The sequence below is a fragment of the Haemorhous mexicanus genome, chromosome 8 (assembly GCF_027477595.1).
Source record: "Haemorhous mexicanus isolate bHaeMex1 chromosome 8, bHaeMex1.pri, whole genome shotgun sequence".
In the NCBI taxonomy this organism is placed as follows: Eukaryota; Metazoa; Chordata; class Aves; order Passeriformes; family Fringillidae; genus Haemorhous; species Haemorhous mexicanus.
The window spans coordinates 19,824,255-19,850,275 of NC_082348.1; the positions used below are offsets into that span (position 1 = coordinate 19,824,255).

The 26,021-nt window shown below is 41.6% G+C and overlaps 1 protein-coding gene across 1 annotated transcript; it reads left to right on the forward strand.

Moving 5' to 3' along the window:
- The first annotated feature begins 318 nt into the window (after nucleotides 1–318).
- Nucleotides 319–15,992, forward strand: GORASP2 (golgi reassembly stacking protein 2). Its single transcript, XM_059853077.1, has 10 exons — nucleotides 319–455; nucleotides 8,710–8,790; nucleotides 9,518–9,721; nucleotides 10,191–10,277; nucleotides 10,731–10,861; nucleotides 11,445–11,577; nucleotides 11,703–11,826; nucleotides 12,187–12,273; nucleotides 14,167–14,262; nucleotides 14,957–15,992. Exons 1-10 carry the CDS (start codon nucleotides 393–395, stop codon nucleotides 15,274–15,276), a joined length of 1,326 nt encoding a protein of 441 aa, XP_059709060.1. The 5' UTR covers nucleotides 319–392; the 3' UTR covers nucleotides 15,277–15,992.
- Nucleotides 15,993–26,021: the final 10,029 nt, after the last annotated feature.

The window sequence follows — 26,021 nt, forward strand, 5'->3', positions numbered from 1 at the left end:
GCTCCTCCCGCTTCAGCTCCAGCTACAGACGGGTTTCTGCGCTGCCGGCGCCGCCCCGCAGCCCCGACCGGCTCGGCCTCGGAGGGGCAGCGGCGCTCGGAGCTCCAGAGAGCTGTGGGAATAGAGAAGGCAGCAGGTTATGACCTTTACGTTCTGTGCACACACTTACCATACCTTATTCAAGTAGCTAATAAATTAATTAACTCTTCCTGTCTGGCACCGTCGGCTGCCTCCGCCCGGCACACGGCACTGCCGCACTCGGCCGCCAGGGGGCGGCACGGCTGCAGACAGGAGCGCGCGGCCGTGGCCCCTCGCGGCCGCCGTAGGGCCCGCCCGGCGCCGGGCGGGGGCAGCGCGCGGTGCCACGTCCCCGTCGCGGCGCGTTTGCGGCCATGGGCGCCTCGCAGAGCATCGACATCCCCGGCGGCGGCACCGAGGGCTACCACGTCCTGCGGGTAAGGGCGGCGCGGCCCGGCTGGGCGCCCGGACACTTAGCCCGGCGGCGGCCGTGGGCGCAGGGCCTGTCCCGCCGTGGGGCCGCGCTGGAGCGGCCCGGGGGCTCCCGGGGCGGCCCCGCCGCGCTCCCCGCTCGGCCCCGGGGACGCGCTTGGGCAGCGGGGCCAGCGGGGCTCCGCCGCGGCTCGTGGGAGCGGAGAGGTGCGCCGGGCCCGCGCTGCCGCTCCCGGACTGGGGAAGTGTGGAGGAAGAATTGTTCCAGAATAAACAAATCCCCGGGCCGGGCCGGGTCGTGCGGCCAGGCTGTGCCTCCCTTTGACCAGGCCAGGGCTGGTGTATGGGAGGCGATGCTGGGTTTGGGCAGCCTTTGAGGGCGAGGCGGCCTCTCCTCCAGCAGACGCTGTTCACAGCCCAGCCCGCGAGTCTGGACTGCGCTCAGGTGCTCCCGGGATAGCGCCTCAGGCTTGTCCTGGTCGCTGCATCATGGACTGGACTGGACTGGACCGGACCGTGGCTGCTGGCACTCCGCAGTAGTTCAGGGGTGTCGGATCAAGGTGTTCACATGACGAAACACCTGAGGGCTGCGCCTCCTGTGAAAGTATTATTTTTCATAGGTACATTGGTTTTGTTTGCAAAATACAAAATGCTTTATTAGGCTGCATTCTTGGGGTTCTGTGAAGAGCCTTTTGAAAGCCCTTCCTTTTGTTTTCAGTGAGCAGCAGATTGGCTCCCAGGTGGTGCTGTGGAATCTGAGGCACTGGGGTACAGGGATTTGCTGGAGTCAGTCCCTGCCCACAGCACGGTGCCTTTGCCGCCTTAGCCGGAGCGTGAGTGCGCTCACTCTGGCTTCCGTGCTGGGCTGCTGAGTTTGTTGGAATTGGAGCCTTTGCCATAAGTTCTCTGCTTTTGAGAAGCAAATACTGATGTTCTGATCAAATCCAAACATTCTGTTAAAGTTTATGTATGGACTAAAGTCACGGTGGGTTTTTTCCTCCCTTTTAATATTAACGGTATATAAAAGTCTAGCATTACTAATTTATGTTAGTCCACTTTGTCTTCTCCTTTTCCCCCACAAAAACTTTCCTGCTGGTTGGTAAAACTGGCAGAGTTTTTTTCTTTTTTTAGCATAGTACAGTGTAAATTTCATTAACTTTTTACTTTGGAGAATTGTAAAACCAGCATGTACTTTGCAGTTAAAGTATCAGTTATATCAGATTTATGAGTTCATACTGTTTGATTAAAGCATGTTAATAAATTGAGATTAATCTCTTTTATGAAGTAGAATGTACTCATTTTTTCTTGTAATCTTGCTTGGATCTGGCACCTTTTGTTTTCATTTAGGCACTTTTTGTTGTGATGTTTTTGCTATGACTCAAAATTGCAGTCTTTGCCAGTCTTTGTAAATGTAATTGAGAGGTGCACATTAAAGGAGTTGATTTCCATCCTTATTTATATTAAATGCAGGAAAGGACCTGCCTGCTGTTGTAAAAAGACTGATATCTCTATTTTTCACTGCCTTGTCTTTTTACTGATTCCCTGAGATACCATGATAATGAGTGATTACTATATGTCTGTGGACAAATCTTAAACTGCATCATGATCCCAGCCTAACAGTTATCATTTGGGATGTTTTTATTGAAATGCATGTGGCATGCATTAATGTGACTAGAATTTCTCTCTGTAGTTTTTCCAAGTTTAATTTTCCAGTTGCCATTCTGTAGTAAGCTTCTTACAGACAGCACTGGGCTTGCACTGTTGGAGGAGCTCTGCAAGTGCTTATTTGTCTGCATGGATTGACCTTCAGTAGAACTTGGGGTCAAGCAAAACTGCTCTTTTGTTCTCATTTACTCTCAAGTACATTTTCCTTCTGAGCTCAGTACTTTAATGAAGTAAATGAGAATGGTAGAAGGAAAACAGCAGTAGTCTTCCAGTGTTAGAGATCTAATTTAAGTAAGATCAGATTTCTTTGATAACACCAAACTTCTGTAAATAATGTAAAGTGATTGTGTAAAAGATTCCATTACATGTGGGAAAACAAGAGAAATGTCAGAAAAAATTTTCAATTACTGGAAGAAATTGTTTGGGTAAGGCAGATAAATGAAAATATGTGTTAAACGGCCATGAAACAAAGAGATTACATTGTTCAGTGAAACTGTAGGAGCCAAGCACAAGTTGCCAGAGGGATGAGCAGACTGAGACTCTTGCAAGTTACAAGTTTTTTACAGTGAGTCTTTTAGACTGTACATGCTTTCTCCCCACAAAACTAATAAAAAGTCTCTCTGCTCACTTCAAACAGGAACAGAAATATATGCAGCAAGTGAGCACTACCATCATTAATTTTCAATGTAAGATTTGCAGATTACTTAACTCTTTTGGCTACTTCTGCTGATATTCAGTGCAATATTGCTTTCACTGTGAGCTTTATCAGCAGTACAGTTGGAATGGGAATTAGGAACCTTCCAGGGCTGAGGAACTGTCAAAGGAAAGAATGTCATCCTATGCATACTTGACAGCAGAAGTTGCTCTGGGTTGCATTGTTGGTGTTCTAGACATTAAAATGTAGGGGTTTTGGTTTTGTTTTGTTTGTTTGGTTTTTTTTTTTGTGGGTTTTGTGGTTTTTTTTAATAAGAGGGAGAAAAAGTTGCCAAGTGTTCTGTTGCCCAAGTTTCTTCATAAGTAGACCTAGTAATGAGTAATTTGTTTGAAGCAGCTCTCCTCAAGTTTCCTTTAACATAAGGTGTGTGGCTGATTAGACCAAGTGGCTGACTCTGTGTATTGCTCAGTGTATGTTTCTGTTCTTCAAAAGAGAATGAAGGAAAATTTTGAGTAATTTTCTTGCTCAGCAGTGTGAAACTGCTGTAGTTTGCCCAGGCTGATGTAATGACCTGACAGTTTTTTCCGCTAGTAGATGATGTCACAACATCCCAATGGCTGGGGGCAGAGTGACTGGAAAGTGGTCCAGTGGAAAAGGTCCAGGGGTGCTGGTAGACAGCAGCTGAACCTGAGCCAGTGTGTGCCCAGGTGACCAAGGCCAGTGGCATCCTGGCCTGTATCAGGGATAGTGTGGCCAACAGGGCCAGGACAGTGATTGTCCTCTGGTACTGGGCACTGGTGAGGTCACACCTTGGGTGCTGTGTCCAGTTCTGGGCCCCTCAGTATGAGATGTTGAAGACTCTGGAACAGGTCCAGAGAAGGAGGAGGAAGCTGTGAGGAGCAGCTGAGGGAGCTGGGGGTGTTTAGCCTGGAGAGGAGGAGCTCTGGGGAGACTGAATGGCTCTCCACAACTCCCTGAGAGGAGGGTGCAGCAAAGTGGGGGTCAGCCTCTTCACTTAGGTAACAAGTGATGAAACAAGAGGAAAGAGCCCCAGGTTACACCAGGAGAGATTTAGAGACTGGATTTGGGGGAAGGATGGCCAGGTATTGGAATAGGCTGCCCAGGGAAGTGGTTTAATCACCATCCCTGAAAACATTCAGAACACATGTAGATGTGGCCTTTGGGTTGGATTTAATGGTGGACTTGACAGTTTTGGGTTACTGGTTGGACTCGATGATCATACAGGTCTTTTCCAAACTAAATTGTTGTAAGAGTCTATGTAAGAATTCTTATGTGTGAGAAATTTGTGTGCTGCCATGTTACGTGGTGTTCTCCCTAAAAGATACTGAGCAGCAGTGCCCAAAGTTTAGATTTTCCACTCCTGTTTGTGTGCTTCAGTTTGTTGTAGTAGTGATACAAATATGTTGCATGAAGTGATCTTTTAAGGGAGGTTCACATTTTAAAAGCTTGAGTTAAATTCTCTGTGCTAAAATAAAAGGTTATCTACATAGACACATAGATAGAATCTGTTTTCTTACTAAAAACTTACAGAGCTTTTTCTTTTGAAAACTGTGTTTCATCAAGAAATTAAATTCAGTTATACAATGTAATGTATTAAAATAACTGACAGAAATCGAAGAGATTCTACAGATCGAGCAGGAATTGCTTATATATGATACATAATAAAATTTTACTGCCAGTTATGGAGTGGGTGGAAGATCTACAAAAAAGCATTTCAGTATTTCTTTGCTAATAAAGTAGAATACTGGGAAGAGTTTCTTATGTGGGGAAAAAAGAAAGCCTTGGAAGTTGTGTATTTAATGCTTGAAGCTAAGTTTCTGGAAGTTAAAAAATTAGTATAAGGTAGCTGACTTTCAGAAGTGGTCAGAGCCTTCATCTGCCTCTGAAAAATGCACATTTCTGTGCCTAATTTCATTTGCAGTTGCACTGCTCTCTTGGGGCTTCGAATTGTGACCACTGTGCTGCTGAGCAGACTTCTTAAAATATGTAATGTGCAATGTGTACTGTGTAGGCATAGAATGGTAGTGTTGGGAACAGTGTTTAGCAGGGAAAAACTTCATTTACCAAGAAAGTCTTTTCAGGGCTGCAAATTAAAATTGGTGTATTGACCTCGAAACCTTTTTCCTGTTTAATTCTTGAGAGTGAATTAAAAGTGAAATCAGTGTGTGATCTATGTACTCAGCAGCCCTGCTGTCATTTTGGTGAGAAACTGAAACCCTGCAGCACTGTGTGAGGCCCTTTTCTGCCCTCTGATATTCAGTATTTGATAGAGGTTTTCTTAATTTGCTCTTAAAAAGCTCTGGCCTTACGTTGCCACAGCTTCTTTGTATTTGCTGTGCCACTGTTTGTCTCTGTTAGAAAATCATGCTATTTACCCTTACAGGTCTGTGACTTGTATTTCTGAAATAACAGCTGGCTTTCAGAGAATCGGGGTGCCCAAGCTGCTGGGGATGGTATCTTGCCTGCAGTAGCATCTGTTGTAAATTACATTACTTATTTCTCAGCAATTATCAATTACAAAGGCAAGTTGCTAAATACCTACTTGGGCACCCAGCAAAGCTGCGTAGAGCCAAATTGCTCAGGAGGCACAGAGTTTATGTACATGTCCAAAGAATCTTTATTATCTCCATCCTTAATAGAGGTGGGATCATTTGTGTCCTTGTATTTTCTAAGGTCCCTGGTTATCCTTTGTTGCTGTAGCTCCTGGAAGAGACTCCTGACCACAGAGCTTGGAGCAGGGAGCTGCATTGAGCATTTGGCACTGTGTGGTGGGGATGAATTGGGCAGGTGGTGACTGAAAGTAAGATGGTGTGACAAAACCTGTATGGGGTCAGTGTGATTGTCGTGCAGGGCTGAGCCTGTCACTTCTTTAGGGAGGAGACTTTTCATGTGGAATGAGCTCAGAATTTCTGGGTGCCATTTCTGGGACTGCCAGGTGTAAACATGCTTTTCCATCAGTGGAGGTAGGCCAGGGAAATAGGAAGCTTTATGACAACCTGTGCATGGCAGGATGACAGAAAGGATGTGCATACCTGCTTCTGAGGTGTGATTGACACAACTATAAGGGTTTCATTTCTTTCAGCTACAGCTTCCTGGTAGTTTTTACATGCCCACTTAGAAACAAACCATGCAGAGGTGTTCAGGATTTTGATGGGTTTGGGGCAAGGAGTTCAATGTCTGAAGATATTTTCTGCAAACAAATCATTTGGAACTTGGAAACTCTCTCAGTTCCTTCATCATTTTGGGGCAGAACATAGATTTGGTATTCTAAGTAAATTATTTATCCATCCCAGGTGTCAGTGAGCTTGACATTGATGGATGCTGAACATATTTAGTTCTCATTTATTGTATATACTCCATCTTATTTCAGAAAGTAGCTCTATTGAATACTGGCCACTCTTGGCTCACAGTGTTCAGGATATAATCTCTTGGAGATCATTAGGGAGGGATATTGTCAGGATGCAGGGGGTTTGTTGTCATTTTGGGATGGTTTGGTTTTTTATTTCAAAGAAATTCATTTAAAAATGGAGGAAAATCTCTGAATGAGATGAAGTCTGGCCTTTCATAATTTCAAGGCCATGACATATATTCAGTCCTAAAAATCTGATGTGTTATGCTGGAATTACTGATTGTTAATGCTGAGGTTTAACTAACACGTGTTACATCTTTTTTTCCCAGAAAATGTTTTCCCAGAAAGTTCCGAAACCATCTGCTGATTTGATTTTGGTATAAAGCCTGCATGTCAGGTTCATTAAAAACACAAACTATAAGTTCCTGTATGACCTATGCAATAGATGGTGGAATAACAGAGAGAGAGAGAGTTTATTAGAGTATTTTCATGTCACTTCTCTAAACTGAGGGAAGAACAGCAAACAGCATAAACTCATCCTAGAATCACTACTCAAACCCAGGAAAGGAGAGGAGGTTTTGAATGACTTGATTACAAGAGAAACTGCATGTCTGAGAATACCATTATGGATCATGTCTATAGGAAAGCAGAGTTTTTAATTCTCCTTTCAAAAACTGTTTAATCTCTCTTTGACCAGGAGGTCTCAAGAATTCAGTGTAGTAAGTAAATGCTTTTTCTTTGGGAATTTGGGAAGAACAATTCATAGAGTGAATTTTAGCCTCTCTGTGGCTTTTCTCCTAAGCTAAAATTTCTTTTTGTGGAGGCTGTCCTCAGGTAGTCGTATACTATTGCAAGTTTGAAGAAACAGTCCACAAATGCCAAAGCCAAATCCACAGTGTGCTGGGAGTTTTTGTGCAACTGGAGCCAGAGTATCTGCCCCATGCAGCTTAGCTTAAACTTTTACCTTATTACCTGGTGCACAGTTTGGTGTGGGATCTGTGGCTGTTCTTGGTGAGAGGCATCTGGAACAGACAGGTTGAGTAAGTAACATGGAGGCGATAGCTTGGATCTCTTAGAGGGACTGCAGGTATTTGGTGACTGGGAGATGTGGTTCCATATACCTAGTGCTTGGAGAGGGAGAGAACCTGTACCCCAGCTGTGGGACATTATCTCCAAGGAGCATACAGACATCTCAGAGAGACACTTCTACAGACACACTTCAAGTCCTAGTTAGAAATTATAAATGTGGACTTTGGGGATGTTATGGTTGCCTAAGTGATTCTTACTACTTTGGGATGTTGTTGATTTCGTACTTTTTTGCTGCTTTACAACTTTTGGACAGCAATCAATGTGTGTGTGATGTGAGTCTGGAATTACTAATTCCAGACTTAGGTTATGTGACTAATGTTCTAAGCTTTGGGCATCTGTTACCCACAAGTAATCTGAGTTTTTTCCAAGTTCTGATTTTATGAACATGTTGGGTAGAGATAAATAAAATTCTAGAAGTTTTATTAGTAATCAAGCACTTTTAAAATTCCATATTAGAATATTTTGTTCTAGATAAGAAAGAAAATATTAAGAAAATTCAGTTCCTGCAGAATCAGGCCAGTATGGAACAATCAAATACATTTTTACCACTTCTGTCAGGTAAAATAATGTGTAATGTAAAGAACCGCACTGTAAAGGGGAATGTTTTTGTAGATCTTTTTGGACAGTGATTGTAGTACATAAAAGAAAAAGCTAGTGGGTAAAATGAATCAGCTTCCACACAGAAAGAGTGTCCTTGCCAAAAAAGCTGTAGGAAAAATCTGACAGCCATGTTAGAGTTACTTTTCATTGTCAGCAATGCAAGCAATAGTGAAAAAATAACATTGGCAAAATCTCAGTTATTCTATTGGGAATTAAAAGCATACTTTTAGCTACTGGGAGTAGTGTGTATCCAAAACTTAGGCCTTGTCTTAGTGGAGTGGTTGAATTATTTGAGCTGCCATGGCTGCAAAATTGCATGTCCCTTTCCTGCAACTTGAAGGTCTGTTAATGAATTCACTGGGTGTACAGATGCCCTCTGTGTCTCAAGAATGTCACCAAGTGATGTTTCATCAGGAGATAACAGCCTGTGCTTACAGATGTGACTCTCCTATTCCTTTAGTAAGCATAAGATAAAAGCAAGGTCTAACGTTGGTACTACTGTGGAAAGATAGTACTTTTTAACCAACCTTTTCAGAATTCATTAACCCTGTCTTTTCACTATAATCTCCTTTCTTGAAACAAATATTTACCACTTATCTGATGCAGCTGTTAAACACTGCTTTTCCCAGGGAGTGGCTACTGCTGTGTGTTATTCCTCAATTTATAAATTACTAATTCTTTTGAAATATCTGTATTTCATTATTTTTAAGGGAGGGATTTTTTGGTTCTATAGATTATAGGATTTTATTTGAATATTTTAAAATTATATATACAAACATTAGTAGCTTCTAGAACTATAGTTGGCAAAAGTAGAAATATAATTCTAATCTATGAATCAGCATTGGAACACTTTTATTAAATTCTTGTTTAACTTTGTTAGGTACAAGAAAACTCCCCAGGGCATAGAGCTGGATTGGAGCCATTCTTTGATTTTATCGTGTCCATTAATGGTTCAAGATTGGTAAGTGTGTTGCTGTTTTATCACTTTGACTATAAACAATGTGTTGAGAATCTGCTACTTATAGGTAAACCAGTGGATTTGCTTTATTTAAATGTATATAAAATATTTCTTCGTACTTTAAAATGAGGAAGGCAAACTGCATCAGGAATTGATTTCCTTCACCCTGTAGGAACAGTTCTATTGAGTTTAGCTGGAGGATAAGACAGACATGCTCTCTGCAGACATCTGCACCAAGACAGAATTGCCTGCTGATCCACCCCTCATGGCTTATGCTAGTGCCCTCCTAGTTCTGTTTGCTTCCATGAGAGCTCACAAACTTCCCATAGTCCAAAGAGGCTGAGTGAAAAGCTGCTGTCAGAGCTGTTGGCTGAGCAGGAGGCACCGGGGGAGCTTCCAGGCAGAGCTATCATCAAACAACAGACCATCATAGCAGTGGAAAAAACCAGCTGTGGGAAGCTTTGTGCCAGTATGCCTAGAGTCAGGAAAGCCTCTGAACCAGCTGGAGTGTTTTCCTTTTTGGAAAGTATGACCTGTTACTGTGAAGTCCCAGGGGTTTTCCAGAGCTGTATTCTAGAATTGTGAAGGGACTGGAAACTTGTTACAAAGCAGCTGTTAATACATGTTCTGGTAATGTGCAGTGTAGCACCTTTGGAATACAAGTGTTGCTGTAGAAGTGAATGCTTGTTCTGTCAAACACTGACCCAAGCTCTTTTTTAAACATTTGCAGAATAAAGACAATGACACTCTCAAGGACCTGCTGAAAGCAAACGTTGAAAAGCCTGTAAAAATGCTTGTGTACAGTAGCAAAACACTGGAGCTGAGAGAAACATCCGTAACCCCCAGCAACATGTGGGGTGGGCAGGGCCTGCTGGGGGTGAGCATTCGCTTCTGCAGCTTTGATGGGGCTAATGAAAACGTCTGGCACGTCTTGGTACGTATGCACTTGGAAGTATTCGCATTACTGGCTTTCTGTCTTTCTCTTGAAAAGTAACTTGCACGGATTATGCCAGTTAACAAGTCATGAGATCAGAGTGGTCTCATTGATCAAACTGGCTTTGATTGATTTTGGATTTGGGAAGGCTTTTGAACCTTCTTTGAACCTTCTGTCAGACTTTGAGAATTCTCTACAAATTCATTTCCCGCGCAAATACATATTTGTGACTGTATTGTCCAGTCTTGTATTTAAATGAATGGGTTTGTACAATATTCAGAGATACTGTGTTTGGTACAACAGAACATATGGAAGGGGACTGCCATAAGCCAGTGTTTCATTAGCTCGTTACCGAGTTGAAACTTGACCAGTTTGTCTGACACTGAGCTTGTGTGAAGTGCATTATCTGTCTGTTCTGCTATACCCTGACACTCTCATAGTGTTTCGTAACTTTCCATCTTAAAACTAGGAAGTGGAGCCAAATTCTCCTGCTGCATTAGCTGGACTTAGACCTCATAGTGACTATATCATCGGAGCAGACACTGTCATGAATGAGGTAAGTATAAAAAAATAAGGTATTTATTTTTTAAAAACTAAAAACCCAATTGTACCAGGGCAGTTTGAAACATCCCTGGCTCTGTCACTATTCAGTGTGAATGGACATCAGATACAAAGAGGTAGGAGCTCTGGCATGGTGCCTCTTCTTAAAGGCAATCCTGGAAATAAGAACTGCTCTAAAATGTCTTCATGAAGTCAGATATAAACTTTTGTACTCTAAAATTAATATTTTAAATAGCAGATTTGAAATCTGGGTTGTGCCACGTCTTCTGAGTTGTACTAGCAAAACACATTTTAAAGTTGGCCTTTTGACAAAACAACAGCACTGCAAAAAGTGCAACGTGGCTGTTACCAGAGTCCATTACAGAAAGTCAGGACAAGGATGATCGATCTAATGCCAAATGATAAAATAAGGACAGGAAAGCCCTTACTCATTTTTATCTTTTTGCAGTCTGAAGATCTCTTTTCTCTTATTGAAACACATGAAGCAAAACCATTAAAACTTTATGTGTACAACACAGACACAGATAATTGTCGGGAAGTGGTGATTACTCCAAATTCTGCCTGGGGTGGAGAAGGCAGGTAAGGAGACAATGTGTTACAGGGGATGGGGCAACTTTCTTATAGCACCAGCCTGAAAACTGCTGGATTTAACTTTTCCCTAAAGACATGGAAAGAGTGTTTTTATATCAAAAGTGTATCTCCTCAAATTATATATTTACTTGAAATTCAGACACACTTACTAATGAGAGGTGTGTATATCAGTAAATTAGCTAGAGCAGAACTGCAGAAAGTGCAATGGTTCTTTCTGCATTAAATTCTAAATAGTCATTAGCCTGTGGTATATCCTTGAAGCCAGAACACAGCACTGCAAGTAACAACTGAGAGTTTGATTCCAAGCTGTATACCTGGTATAGCTGCTTGGTTTAAATAATAATGAATTTTATTTTGTGCTGAGTATTTGCTAAAGCTACAGAATTTCTTTTCAATTGTTTTGTATTGATTATTTTTCCATAGAAAGTGAGGCAATGTGGGGGCAGGAGGGGAAGGATGTACAGCATTTACCTTGAACCTTGTTGGTGTCTTGAGTTGTTCATGCGTTGCTTGCTATAGTCTGTAGCTGTAAATTCACTTACCTGACTTAAAAATCTTCATATTTTAAAAGCCTAGGATGTGGCATTGGTTATGGATATTTGCATAGGATACCTACTCGCCCATTTGAAGAGGGAAAGAAAATTTCTCTCCCAGGGCAGTTGCCTAGTGCATCTCTCAGTCCCCTCAAAGATGGTTTCACAGAGGTAAGTTGTGGTCCCTCGCCTTTGCCTTGGTAAAAATGGATGATGATGTTTATTGCTTTTCTGCCTCTCTTGGTTCATGTAGAAACAAACCCTAATGATGCAACTTTCTTTTCTCTTTCAATAAGGTTCAGCTATCATCAGTTAATCCCTCAACCACCCTCCCTCCTGGGTCAGCAGGCCTTGAGCAGAGTCTCTCAGGACTTTCTATTAACTCACCTTCAACTACTGTCAGTAATGTTCTCAACACAGGTTGGTATTGTAAGGAACTGAGCTGAAGTGCATGGCTTTTTGGACTTTTTTGTTCTCAAAGATGTTTCTAATTAATTGAATAGATGGCAGAAAAGAGAATAAAATTTTCTCCTAAATTTTTCCTAACAAAAAAGTCTAATGTACTGGATTTGTGCCTTACTTGCTCACAAAATAGTTGCAAACAACTTCTATTAAAAATGCCATGTGTATTTCTTAGAATACTATTTGGCGTATCAGCATTTTAATGTTAAGGCAAATAGTAATTCTCCTGTAAGCAATTATTTATTTGTACTCCTTAGGGAAAGAAGATGAAGTGTTGTATGCTTAAAATCAATGTTGTTTCCCTCTGTACCCCACCAGGTGTTCCAACAGTTCCATTATTACCGCCACAAGTCAGTCAGTCCCTTACCTCTGTGCCACCAGTTAACCCAGCAACTACATTACCAGGTGCGTAGGTAACATTTCTTACAACATTTCTGAAACAGAAATCCTACGGGAGCAAGGGAAGAGAGCTGCCTTTTCCAGTGCTTTTTGGGGAGGATATGACTTCATACAACTTAAGCATTTCATCTAAGATCTCTCTTTATGAAACCTTTACAGTGTGAAGAACTATTTTTCTTGGACAATGTTCACAGCATGTCTGTGGCACAGAAGAGTGATGTGGCAACAAGAGTTACAAGTTTACCTTTTAGAGTTCCCTGCACAGTGGATGCAGTATTCAGGATTTCTCAGGAATGTTTTGCTTTGCTGTTTGCAACATTTTAGGAAACCCATTTTTAAACACTCAGCTTGATCACTATTCTAATATAAATACAGGGCTAACAATATAGAATTTATGTTGCAGTTACTGTTTCTGAATTATATAGGAATGTAAACTAGTATAATACAAGTTAGAGTCTTTCTACAGTGTGGTTGTTTCCTGATAATAATGAACATTTCAAACACTGCTATTCCAGAAGTATTCAAGAGGGATAAAATAAGGATTGTATAGGATTTTGCTGTGGCACTGGTGTGCTGGCACAGGACTCGATTGTGCCTTCCAGGACACTGAAGGAGTTGTATTTTATGTTTTGCTTGTTATGAGACAGGTAGATAAAGGTGTATCCATTATATAATGCTTGGAGGTACAGCCTCTAACACAGAAAAGATGTGCAGTAGAGCTCAGTAGAGCTCAATGCAAACAAGGGCAGAGAACTCTCACAGAAGCTGAACTTGTTAGTAGTTTTCTATTTTATCTAGGAAGAAAAAGATTATTGTCCTTTTCTTCCCCAGCTGCCTAATCCACCCCTTCCCTAAACTCTGCAAATACAAGGTTTCTGTTCACCTTTTTCTCTGAATAGTATCATTGCTTTTTTTAAAACAAATCAGAATATTTCTTGCAATTTGCATGGACGTACTAGTGAAATTGTTCTTACTAAATATACTGGAGCCTTAAAATTTGAGTGAATTTGTATGAAGTTTAGCTTTTTTCAGACTTAAAAAAACCCAACCAAACAACAAACAATTTGCATATAGCTGACCTGAAAGTTCTCTGAATCAGATTATGTCAGCCTTCATGGCAAATGAATTCATGGGTAGGTAAAGATGACTGGGTTTTAATCAAAATCTCTATACAGTGGCCTTACTTTGACTTTCTCCTCTCTGTCTTCTTACTGTAGTAACAGTTTATTTCTGAATTAGCCTTTTCTGAAATAAACACAAAGTACAAATAGAGCCTTTGTCCCAGAAATGAAGCTGTTCTTAAGTGGAAAATGCAGGAGCAGAAGGATGTTCCATAGCAAACAGTGATGGAAGGGCATGTGTTGCATTCATTGTATGTTTCTCTTCTACTTTCAGTCCTTTCTGGCTTTGAAAGTTCCTTTGTCTTGCCTTTTGATATACATTTTTGTGATTAACTCTAGTCATGAACTAAGTAGAAAAGACTGATAACAGAGTGATCAATATTAGGGATCAGGTAATACTGTGTATTTAATCATATCATTATTGTTTGCCACTCAAATTGGGAATGGAGAACTTCTGGTAAAGTGCTGTGGTGAAACAACGACCTTTGTTGAAAGCTGAATTTGGAATGCAAACCTTCTAATTCTCAAATAAGATTCTGCTTTCCTCAGAAAAATCTGAGAGGTTTGGGATTATGTATTTGCTAGTCCAGATTTCCTGCAGTATGTATCTGTTCTCACTGTGCAACTTAAAAGCTGAAATTCAGGTCAATTTGCATTCTCCCATGTAAAAATTATAATCAAGATTTAAAGCACATTTTAACTTACAACAAGATCTAAGAAACAGTAAGAAAAAGACAATTTTAAGTTTTCAGCTGTAACTGTTCCACTCTTCTCTTAGGTCTGATGCCATTACCAGCAGGGCTTCCTAACCTGACTGATCTGTCCAAACTTAATTTACCTGCACCACAGATTGTTCCAGAAATGATACAGCCTGGTATGTGCTTCTGCAAACTGAAACTCTGTAATTAGAGTTATCCTTGACAGTCTAATTTAGAGCCATCTGGGGGAGTCCTGAAGGAGATAAATTAAATGTTTGCCTGAGATGGGAGTGGATGTTGGTGCCCACATCAGGTAGATGAGGAATATGTCTTTAGGTAAACTAATGGTAAACTTGTGTCTGTGTTTAGCTGTTTCATTTTTTTATTACCTGATTTATATCTCAGAAGAGATTGTGCCAAAAGTATATTTTTTTTTGGGTAAAAGAAAATATGAAGTGTTTCCTTGTAAGATAGATGAGGAGATTGGAGCCCCCTGAACTGAATGCCAGAATTATGAACTAATATTAGATTTATTGTTTTGAATTCAGCAAAACTGCTGAAGGTGCTCATGGAGCAAGCAAAAAGATATTGGAAGCTTGTGTGTAATATGGTTTTTGTTAACTTCTTGTTTCTGACATTTTCAGTGAAGGCCAGAAATACCTAGTCACCTAGGTATTTAATGTGTTAAATACTTAGTCCTCTGGGGAGGTACAAGAAACCCTGAATTTACTCTGATTCTTCAGTTCTGAAATCTGAAAAGTGTCAGGCTTGAAATGAGCCTGCTGAGTCAGTGCTGCACAAACACCACTGGAGCTGTCTGTGCTGTGCAGCAGCTCACTGCCTTTTTTTTTTCCCCTTTTTTCTCTGTAGGTTTGCAACCCCTTCCTCCCTTGCCGCCTCTGCATCTAATGGGAATAACGCCTCTGTCAATGCCACCCAAGGGTGTTCCTATGCTTCCTTTGGTCACAGAGGCATCTACAGTGCCTACAGATTTGCTTCCCTCTATTACTCAAGCTGGAAGCTTTTCCATCAACCCTGGCACTCCTGAAAATGTAGAGGAGACCTCAGCACTCACCTTGGATAGTGCTACTCCAACTTCCAGGGCAACTATTGTTGACAGATCAAATGAATCCTCTGCAGCTAGTGAAAAAACAGCTGGAATCACAGATACACAAGCTTCTGAATCATAACTCCAGATCACTCTCTTGGATTGGCTTGGTATTTATTTAGCCATGGGATACATATTTGAAAAGCAAGCTATCATTAATTTCATACTAGTTTGTACTTAATCTTTAGAAGTCCTGTAAATAATATGGAGGTATAATAAAAATAAAAGGGGATTTATAAAGTGTGGGGGGGAGGAAGAACTTGTATGTTACCAAAAAACGTCAAGTGGTAAATAGAGTTCCACTGCCAAACTCTGAGGTATATGTTTTTAATAGAGGCTGACAGCCTTACCCTGCTAGGCTTGTCCTTGCTTATAATTAGCAATTTTTGCTTCTGACAGAAATGAAGCAGGTCCTGCGTGTGACATTTACGTACCATAGTTCTTGTTCTTTGCAAGTATCTTGTTTCTGCAGTGGGGATGAGAATGTTTAGTCTGAGTTGTGAATTTTAACGCTGCAAAACTTCCACCTGAAGATTTTCTGTTAAAATTGCTGAGTGGCCTGTTAACTGACATGTTGTTATTCAGCTTGTACACAAACCTTTGTCTTTAAGCTCTTGAGAGATGCTCAAGCCATGTTTCGTGACTACTGCTGCGTTGTTTCATACGCCCACTGTAAAACGGCATTTGGAAGGGAATACATGGAATGTTAAATGTAGCACACAATTTGGCACTTCATGACTACTGTAAGATGAATTAATGGATTAAGCATACATATAGCAATAAATTCCTGGAATTTTATTCTTTGTGTGACAAAATAGCTTTTTTTTTTTTTTTTAATGCTTTAAATGTCATTTAACTTTTTAGCTTAGCTCTCTTGAGCACAGATCTGTAAAAGGGCCCCCTTCCAGAGGAATGGATCCAAGAGGGAACGCCAGACATCTTAATGGCAGGCAGGATCAGCACTTGTGGTTAAATCCATTGCAGCAATGAGTCATTAAATCTGCCTGCATATGATTCATACTTGGCTTTTTAAATTCATATTTAGGACAAAAATTGCAGATTAACTGTAGATGATACACTTGTAGAAACTGTTATGTGCACTGTACTCCAGGTGATAGCATTTGCTTTTGTTATCAGGTACAGTTGATGTGGAAAACTCTTCTGTACCACTTGTCCTTCTGTATTACTGGGATTTCATTTATATGTGGTTGCTATAAGTATATGCAAACTTACCCATATCATCAGCAGGCTTGAGCTGAAGTCTTTCTCAACAGCTGTGTAATTAATTTTGGCAATGTAGTAGCTTGCCTGAGCAGTGTTTGGAACAGCAGTTGCATCTGACTTCTGATCATGATGATAATGTCTCAATTTGTTCAAGCGGAAGCTTTATCTAATACCTGTTGTCCTGTCTTTATCACCTAAGTATTTGTCTTTCCTCTGCCCCACTGCTGCACATCTCATCATCTGTTATGGCAAAAACCCATGTCAAAGACAGACCCCAAATACTTTTTCATACTGTAAGGAGTTTCTTTTCTCAGCTGCTTGGAGTGTGAAATCCCTCTGCCTTGTTAAGTAGGGCACTTGCTGTTTCTCAGAATGTATTTTTATTTACCTTTGTAAATCCAGTGTCATATACCTCAAAATTAAACCTTGACATGAGAAGAAGGATGTTCCCTCTTTTCTTTAACGGAGGAAGCATCAAGCTGGTATCAAGCTGGTATCGAGTTTCATTGAGCCTCACAGGTCTAACAGCCTTTCCTGCAACTTTGTTCCAACACACTTCCAACGCAAGAAGAGTAAAAATATGTTTATCACAAACCAAATTTAGAGCAGTTGCTGATTGTAATCAGATGTTTTTAACTAGAGTCCTTGGGTAGCTGTTTTTGTTCTTGCAGTATGGCACAGTGGTCTCTGGCCCGATTCTACGCTTTGCAAGAGCAAGCTGCAAACTTTCATAGATTTTGTGCACTTGTCTCTCGTAGCAGACAAAAGAAGATGCTTAGTCTGAAGTTAACATTTCTGCTAGCTATTTTAAGTCCCTTGTTGCTGACTATATATCCAGCCTTTTGACAGCTACGAGAGCAGTGGAAGTAAGGCAGTGTTACCATCAGCAATTCTGCTGAAGAAAATGTGACTTCAGATTTGGAGATGATTCAGTGGTGCAGTTTTAAGCTGTAATCGCTTAGCTAAAAAGTCATAAACATTGTGAACACTTACTACTTAAAATGAAAACACAGGCCTTGAAGTCATACTGTTGTATCCTGTCCCTCTTTATCTAATTCCCTCAACTCAATGTGATGAAATTGTACCTTAATCACTTCTGGCAAGGGTCTCTTAATGCCTTGATTGTCCCACCAAAAAGAGAGAGTAGGGAGGAATAGGACCTTAAGATACAACAAAGGACTGACAGCTGATGTAACCTTATTTTCATGAGTTCATATATTCAGCTGTTAATGAACAGTTAGGAACAGGCACATTAGCTTTAGTTAAAGCATTGACATGCGGAGTTCTTTAACAAATCCTGACAGCAGATGAAAACAGATGTACCATGAACATCCCCAACCTTGCATGTAATTAACAATTATTTACATGTGTATGACCTACTCTAAAATGAATATGGTAATATCCTGCTCCACCAAAGCTGCTCTGGGGGCTGTGTTCTCTGGCACCCTGGATGTGTTGTGAGGACAGGGTTAGCTCGACAGCCATGCGAGCATGTGCTGAAGAAGTGCCTTTTGTGCCTTTTGCAGTTTGATGCTCTGCTGCTGCTCCAGGAAATAGCTGCTCAGGCTGCAAGGTCAAGGCAGGAGTGTGGACAAAGCACTAATGGTGAACGTTCCTTAGCTGGGGGGAGGGGGGGGGGATGTCAGAAGGTGGGGCTGTGTCTGAGCCTTTGAAAGCCACCTTTTAAATCCTGTCCACATCAAACCTTGTCGCAATTGGAGTTCCCTTCGTTCCCGGGAAATAGCTGTGCAGGGCCACGAGATGGCGTGCACTAGCTTCTTTCAGCTAAATTTACAGGATAAGACTCAGCAACGAGGGTGGTTGGTTCCTGCCCCCCCACCAGCAGCAACTGTAGTCAAATGGATCCCAGCTGGATGCAGAATGATGGTGCTTGGGAACTGTAAAACCAACTGATCTGAAGGCAGAAATGGGCTGAGCTTAAGCTATTTCTAAATTTCAGAATTTTGTTGGAAGTTTGCTGACTGAAGTCAAGTTAACCATGGGACTGGGTGAAAGTTTTGAAGAAAGCAAATCCTTACAGGCAGGGACTTGTTTGAGATACTGTAATGCTAAAGGAGAGGCCTGGATAATAGTTCCAACCTCTCTGTGATCTAAGTGCTGATTATGGAATTAAGTTGAAGGGGGCGAGATAAGGATCAGGGATGTTTGATTGTGGCACTGTCTTCCCTGATTATACACAGGCTTTGTCTGTACCAGTCAAACAAGTGTTCACAATCACTCTGTAGCACAGGGGTCTAGCTGGCACCAAGCTCAGATTTTTTGGTTCTTCACTTGGACTTAGACACTCAGAATCTGTTTCATTTTAGATTTGAATCCTGGAATGTTAGGCAAGAATTAGACTGCAGAAGTGTTTCTTCATTTTTAAGTGTCCATGATTCATGACTAATTCTTGTAATCCTACTCTGTACATTCATCATGGTAGTACCAAGGCTTAATATATATTTGTGTAGTCCAGCACAGTGTCTTGCACTGTGCTGCACCTCCTAGTAAAAACCTGTGTAAGTTAAAATCAGAAAATTAAAATCTTCAAACTGATTTCCCTGTAATATGGAGAAACTGGGTTTTTTTAGCTACAGCCAGAGCCAACACCTGCCACAGCACAGTTTTAAACACCTAAAGTGCAAGAACTAATCTCAAAATAAAACAAAACCAAATCCACAGCCTCAGTCAAACAGAAAACTTCATTTAGCTCATGTGAATCTCCAGCACTTCTGCCCTGCAGAAGTGAAAGAGTTAAAGGATAGTAATCTGCCATTTTATGGAATATCTAAGAGATTTGCAGATGGTGGCTAGAAGCTACTGAGCTGTGCCAGGAACAAACACCTTTTCCTGAAACCTCCATTCATGTTTATCCTTAGGCCAGCGTGCAGTTAGCAATTCAGAATTTTACTTGTGTAGATGACTGGTATTTCTTAGGAACAGCCTGTGCACATGATTTCAGTTTAGTAACTAAGTTCTGGGTTTGTACATGTGAAACTGCATCAAGACTAATGAGTTCAAAGGCTAGAATATGGCATGTGGGGACCTGCTCTGGGTGGAAGGGTGAGGTGGTGTACGTGATTTTGTTACTTTACTCACAGCAGGAGAGTGCAGTCTCTGTCCTCTGGTCACATGCCTGCCTCTCTGCTGCCCTTCTTGCACCTGGAAAGGAAGAATTCTCTCCTAGGAGGAGGCTGCAAGCATTACTCTGCACTGACAAGAAGACTGTGACCCTATCAAATAATCATATTCTCAGCCTTGGAACTTTTGTCCTACAGGATCAAAAGTTATGTTTCATCCTTAGTTGTGCAATGTAAAGTTTTTACTCTCTTTGAACTGTTTTCTTTGTTAGGTTCACAGTTAATCCATCTTAAAAGCTGCACTCCAGTATTGCTCAGCTCGCCCACGAGAGAGCTTCAACAGCCACAGAGGTCAGGATCCCCTTGGGCAACCAGGAGAGCCTATTCTGCCAACAAAACAACGTTTTAATAACAATCCTCTTGTCTGAGAGCTGTTTGCTCTGCCAGCAAGTGGTTGCATACTCACATACTTTGTTCATGGCCTTTGCAGGTTAGGTGAGCTATGAAACCCCAACAGAAGCTGAAAACATAGGAAACGTGAGTGAACTCAAGCTGCAAAACCCATAGCCAACATAGGCTTGCTAGTTATGTAAGAAAAGCCTGCAGTGGATGATTACAGTATTAGCAAAAGCAGCACAGAGCTATGAGCTTTGTGTCTGATGAGGGGCACTGGAGGTAGTGGGACTCACTGAGGGTGGGCTCGTCTGGACCGTCTGATGTGCAGAAAGGACATTATAGCACTGCCCAGGTCCTGCTTCCTGAACACATCCTTTCCCACCGCTCCAGAGTTCATCTGCAAACATCCTCTGCCAGCAGCTTTCAAGAACAAACAGTTCATTTCAGTGATCTTGCTCCTAAATGAATGATGGAGACAAAGAGCCAATCTTCGGGAAAGCCCACTACATTCTCTCAGTTGCCATAACAGAAATAGCTTCCAGTTCTTGGTACTGTACACAGAGAGAAGACAGACACTTCAATAGCAAAGAGCTCTCAGTGACCATTTTGCTGCCATCTCACTGTTGTCTTTCAAGCTGATTTCCCCTGAAATTTGTTTAGTGAGTTTTCAAAATGGTCTTTAAAATGAAACTGAAAATTTTAAACCTCCCATCCAGTCATTTCAAAGTACCTATCCATTGCATTGGTTTGGAGCTGTGCACATACCATAAACAGTGCTTATATACATGTAAGAATCAGGGAACTGAAGTGCAACTTCTTTAAGAAACATTAGAACTTGTAAACAAAAGTTGCAATTTTTGCAAACAGCAGCTCAGTATTAACTGAGTCATCAGTCAATTATTATCAACTATGACACTAAAAACTAGAACTGTAAGAAAATATATGAATAGCTATTTCATAATACTGCTTATGCCCTCAGGTAACTAAATATGTGTTCACATGAAACAGGGAACAGAAAAAGTGTGGTCTCAGGCAGTGACACTGCTTTACTAAGGCTCAGAAGTCTGGCAACAGGAGCTGGTTTTGTAAATATAAACAGTACTTGGGTAAATCCTTTAAGAGAGCAACTACAACTTACAACTTCTAAAAAAAAGAAAGCAACTGGAAGTATTTGTATTGCCAAATAACATGCCATGTACTAGAAATTACTGAATTTGTGAAACAGTTATCTTTGTTTCAAAGCTGCATTTTTATTTGAAACAGGTTTCTTACCTATCTCACTAGTAACACCTCTTTAGAGAGAAGACAAAAAGGGCCCACAGCCCAAAACCACACTTGTCTGGGCATTAACTGTTTAATAATGAAAAGGAATTTACTGTTCCTAACCCAGTTCCTGACTCTTTTCATTCCTGACTACTAAGAGTAACACAAATAATGTACTTAATGTACTTGCATTGTGCTTCAGAATATTTTTTAGCCTAAAAGTATGCATCAAAAAGAAATAGAAAGACTTGGAGGAATTAATGGTAAAATATTAAGGACTGTGGGGAACAGAACCAAATATTTTTCAAACACTCCTTGGAAGCTTGCCATATGCAAGCCTACTCACGCATCCTTACCTGCAGATATGCACTGCTGGAGTTCAGTACAGGCTGCTCCCCAGTCCCTCATCAATTTGCAGAAGGACTTGTGTCAGCCTTTACTCCTGTCTTCACAATGCCTACTTGTCAGTCTACAAACTTCTGCCTCTGACAACTCAACACTCTCCCTCAGTAAGTACATTACTAGCTCCTGCTCTGAAGACTTGCTGCCTTGGTGGTTGCTGCCATAAACAGCACTACTGAGGTAATAATTCAAGATGAGGTCTGAAGGCCTCTCAGATTCTTTTCTACTTTATCATCTTCCTTCCCTTTTTCTCTCTTCACCTTACTCTACCTGTCATTTTTAGATTGGACCTTTTAGTCAGGCTTCAATAGGTTGGCAAAAACACAGAGAAATTTCCTGTGATGTAAAGGAAGAGAGATGGTGAAAGAGAGCTGTTAAAGGACAGAAGCCAGATGGCTGTCTTCTCACTAATCACTGCATTTGGCACTCTGCTTGGCTACTCCATGGAGCAGAGGGGTCCTACTGTCACCTCTTGAGGGGGATTCCTCATTTACCTTCCTCATACGAGGAGTGCCCATGCATTTTCAACTGCTCCTCCTTGGAACTCTCAAGAAAGAAGTTGCCACCCACATCCAGTGCCTGGTATGCTCTGCACACTCTGGTCACCCACCACCCATCCAGCCCCAGCCTGTGCTCACCTCAGAGCCCTGCAGCTTCTGTGGAAGATGTGGGCTGGCCTGCGAGAGGATCCGAAGTCAGTCGGTGGGAGAGAGGCACTGCCCCACGCCTGCCACCGGAGACACCACATGCTGTCTCTGTGAAGGCACGGCAGCACCTTCCAGGTCAGGTCAGCCTCTGGAAGCTGCTTGCTCCGCCCACACCGTTATGCGGGCTGGAGGAGAGGCACCACACTCCCTTCAAGGAGAACTCTTCAAAAGTATTAAATGAAAATTGTTGTTATTGGGGTTGAACTTCAACAACCTTTACAACTGATTGTGATGCTGAATGAAGCCCATGAGCACAGTGCAGCTCCAAGTGCAAGGTCTTTGCTTCTAGCCCCATATGTGCAAGCAGAATATTGGCTGTTTAAAGAGAAGATGCACTTCACTAGAGAAGGCTGCTTGATGAGTCCTGTACATATCTCCTTATAAAGACTAGAAATGTGCTTTCTGAAAGAAATACAGTATTTAAATTGATTAGGCAAATAATAAATAATGCCCCCAGCCTTCTGTCTGCAGCAGTCTGAGAGCTGGGCATATGGCACCGTTCCAGACCACATGGCAGCCAATGAAGCAGAGCTGGTGATCATTATTTCACTCACCTTCAGCAGGAAATAAAACATCTGTTTAATCTTGACAGTGGGACTCCCCAGCAGTTAAGCTAAGATGGTTCAGAAGGAATATAATTGAAAATTATGTTTAAGGCAGCAGAAAGCAGTGATAAGACCTCAATTTTTTTAAGTCTCCAGCCTCTGACACTTTGCGAGTCATGGGATTTTTCATGGCTGCAGACAGACAGGACCTCTGTTTCACAGCTCAGTCAGAAAGAAATCCTGCTTTTGAAAAAGGGCATCTTTTCAGCAGGAGTTAGTGGACAAGTGGCTGTGGCTCTGGACTGCTCACAAGTGGAGCAGCTGTACTTGCTACTGCTCTCAGTTCTGGTTGCCAGTGGTGTTTTCTCAATGCAGTTCAACCACAAGGCAGCATGAAGAGCTCGAGCACAGACCATTACTGTGAAAAAGCAGCAAGAGCAGACCTGCCATTCTGTGAGATATATAAGCAGATGAAGGTATTTTTGGGGTGCAGAACACTTCTAAAATGATGTGTTCCCCTGGAAACTTAAATCCAGTATTACTGACTATCAGTCAGTAGCCAGAGGGCTGACTGAATAACCTAGGTAGGCAATGAAGAACGGGAAGTACAGCTGCAAATCTCACCTTATGGAACAGCAAACAGGACACTAAGTAGTGAAAAGACAGTCTCCAAAAGAGACAAGGGTATTTAAGAGGGTGACATGGTCAGAGTGGTCCAGTGAAACTGAGCAAAGAGAAATTGAGACCAAATGTTCGTAACAATTCCTACGTCCCAGATTAATCTGCATAGCAGTCTTAGCAGGGAAGTGTTCAAATCCCCTTCCAGAAAAGGACAAAACAAAGTCTTGGGTTCAGCAACCCAAAGGATAAGTCTGTGCTGAATTACTGGACTATGATGAAAAACATTTGTTGTTTTTGTGGGATTCTTCTCACTCTATCCTCTTCCTATCCAGCAGAGCTTACTCACAGACACTGTAGTGCTCCTCTTTGAACTCGTTTGGCTCAGTGGGTGGACAGGCATTTGGTTAGTAGTGGTCACTTTGGAGGGAGGAGGGTTTGAAGAATCTTTACAGAGAACAGATTCCAGCTGGCTGCAAGTACTCCCACTAGGATGTGATGCACAGTGAAGTCTCATGCTCCTGAGCACCCCTGTCAGCCAGTAAACAGAAGCACCCTGGCATGCATGGCAGCACTGAAATGTTCAGGCAGAGTCATTGTTGTGCCACCCCTCAGGAAACAGCTGATCTTGCTGCAGTTTGAAACAACGGATGTGGCTTAAACCCTCAAAAAAAAAAAAAAAAAAAAAAAAAAAAAAAAAAAAAAAAAAAAAAAAAGTATCAATTTGAGGCATAATTAAAAGGAGCCTGAATCCAACCAAAGACAAAACTGAAAAGCAAAAATGGAACTTTGGTAACCTGACTTTGCCTATTGCACCCACTTCTTTACTGGCTTTGACTAGCTAAAAAAGCAAAAAAGTCAAGCCCCCACAGCTGTGGGTAGCTGTTGTCCTTGGCTCAGAAATATAATCAGCTATTGGCACAGAGCTGAAACAGAGGCTGCTGTTCTGGTTATGGGCTCAGAGCTACTTGAGTTGGGCAAGACCATTACCATCTTCCACCCAGACCTGCTGCAGTGTGCCCAGCACAAAATGTCACCAAAAGTTCCCATGCAAACTTCACATTCCTGGATGAGCTGGAGCATATTCTTGAGAAGGAATTCAAGCTTCAGTTAATAGTGGTGCATTATACACCTACAACTATTAAAACTCTTACTGTATTTTGTTTCCCTCACTGAAAAAGGTGAACTTTTCTTCCCCATTATGGTCTTTGTAAAATTGTGTGAATTTTTTTCAAGAGCACACTGCACAAAGATTGCATTGCTTGACTGTTGGCTACATGTTCACAGGTGTCTTTGCTGTCAGTTATTGATGCTATCAAGAAACCAGCATCCCTTAAAAGGCTTCCAACTGAATTTTAGCTCCAGGCCACATACTTTCTCTCTGTAGGGTAGCTTTTACCATCTAATCTCACTGGAACAAGAAGGCTTTAAAACTAGGAAAAAATGAATGAGGAAATCAGTGATACCAATTATACACCAAATGAAGATAAGTCCCTCTGTCTCATTAGCACTGTTTAATTATGCTTGGATTTAAATTCTAAATATAGTTCATACAAATTCACAAGGGCAAGTGTTTGCTTCCCCTGTTGTAATCCTCTTCACATCTAATACTCCTCTCTCCTATGAGATCAACAGTTTTAAGGACCTGTCCGTTTGAGTCACAAATAGAAAAGATGCTGACACTTCATCACTTACAAGTGAAAAATGTTGGTTAAGCAATGGCTTATGTTTTATATTTGCACTGCTGTGAGAGCCCAGAGGTCTCAAGAGACTTCTCAGCTTCCTGTGCTGTGTCTGTGTGTACACGTGGAGTGCCTGCTATGGGTTTCTATATTCTTAACAAAGCAGAGGCAGTATATTTTCCATATGCTTGTTGTTGTGACCTATCATGGTCATTATAAGCTCTCATCAGGCTGAACAAAGGCACTGGACCAGGTGTCAGGAACGTTTATGCTTTTATTGTATAGTTGCCATAACTGTAGCAACCACTGTTCAGACTAAAAAGGTATTGGCTAACAAACCCTTAAATTCTTGCAATAGGCTTCCACAAAGGTGTTGGCTACACAAGCCCTTCATTTTGTACACTTCACTAAGTTCTCAACTCCCACAGCAAACTCATCAAAGCTGCTGTCACACAAGCCACAAGAGAGCTCCAGAAGCTTCCCACTCCCACAATAAACTACAGTAATCTGTGACTTCTACCCAGGGGTTCAGCTGAGAAAGAGAGGAGACCCACTCCCCTACTCCCTGAAGAAAATGCCCCAAGACAGATCTCTGCTCACTGAGAAGGAGCCTATGCTTAGTCCACATGCAGAGTAACTGTCCAAAATGTCAATGAGGATGTCCTCTGTTTGAGAAAGGTGGGGATTAAACAAGCACTTCTGCACCAGCTATTCTAAAAGGAAGGAATGGGGCAGGGAGGAAAGATGCAAAAGCCTGTTTTCCTTCCTGCTCTGGTTAAAAATTCAGTTAAGAAGCTGTATCTAAAAAGACAAAGATTTGAAAACATCATCAGCATTTCTAAAAGCACAGAGTGCAAACGTGCTCTCTACCACAGCCTTAGTATTTGCTAATCCTTTATCAGTGGTTTTG

Excerpts from the sequence above, each read along its gene's own strand:
- GORASP2 (XM_059853077.1), top strand. The coding sequence starts at position 393 with ATGGGCGCCTCGCAGAGCATCGACATCCCCGGCGGCGGCACCGAGGGC. Across the intron at positions 10,278-10,730 it reads CAGACACTGTCATGAATGAG|TCTGAAGATCTCTTTTCTCT; the intron begins GTAAGTATAAAA and ends ATCTTTTTGCAG. Across the intron at positions 12,274-14,166 it reads CCCAGCAACTACATTACCAG|GTCTGATGCCATTACCAGCA; the intron begins GTGCGTAGGTAA and ends CTCTTCTCTTAG.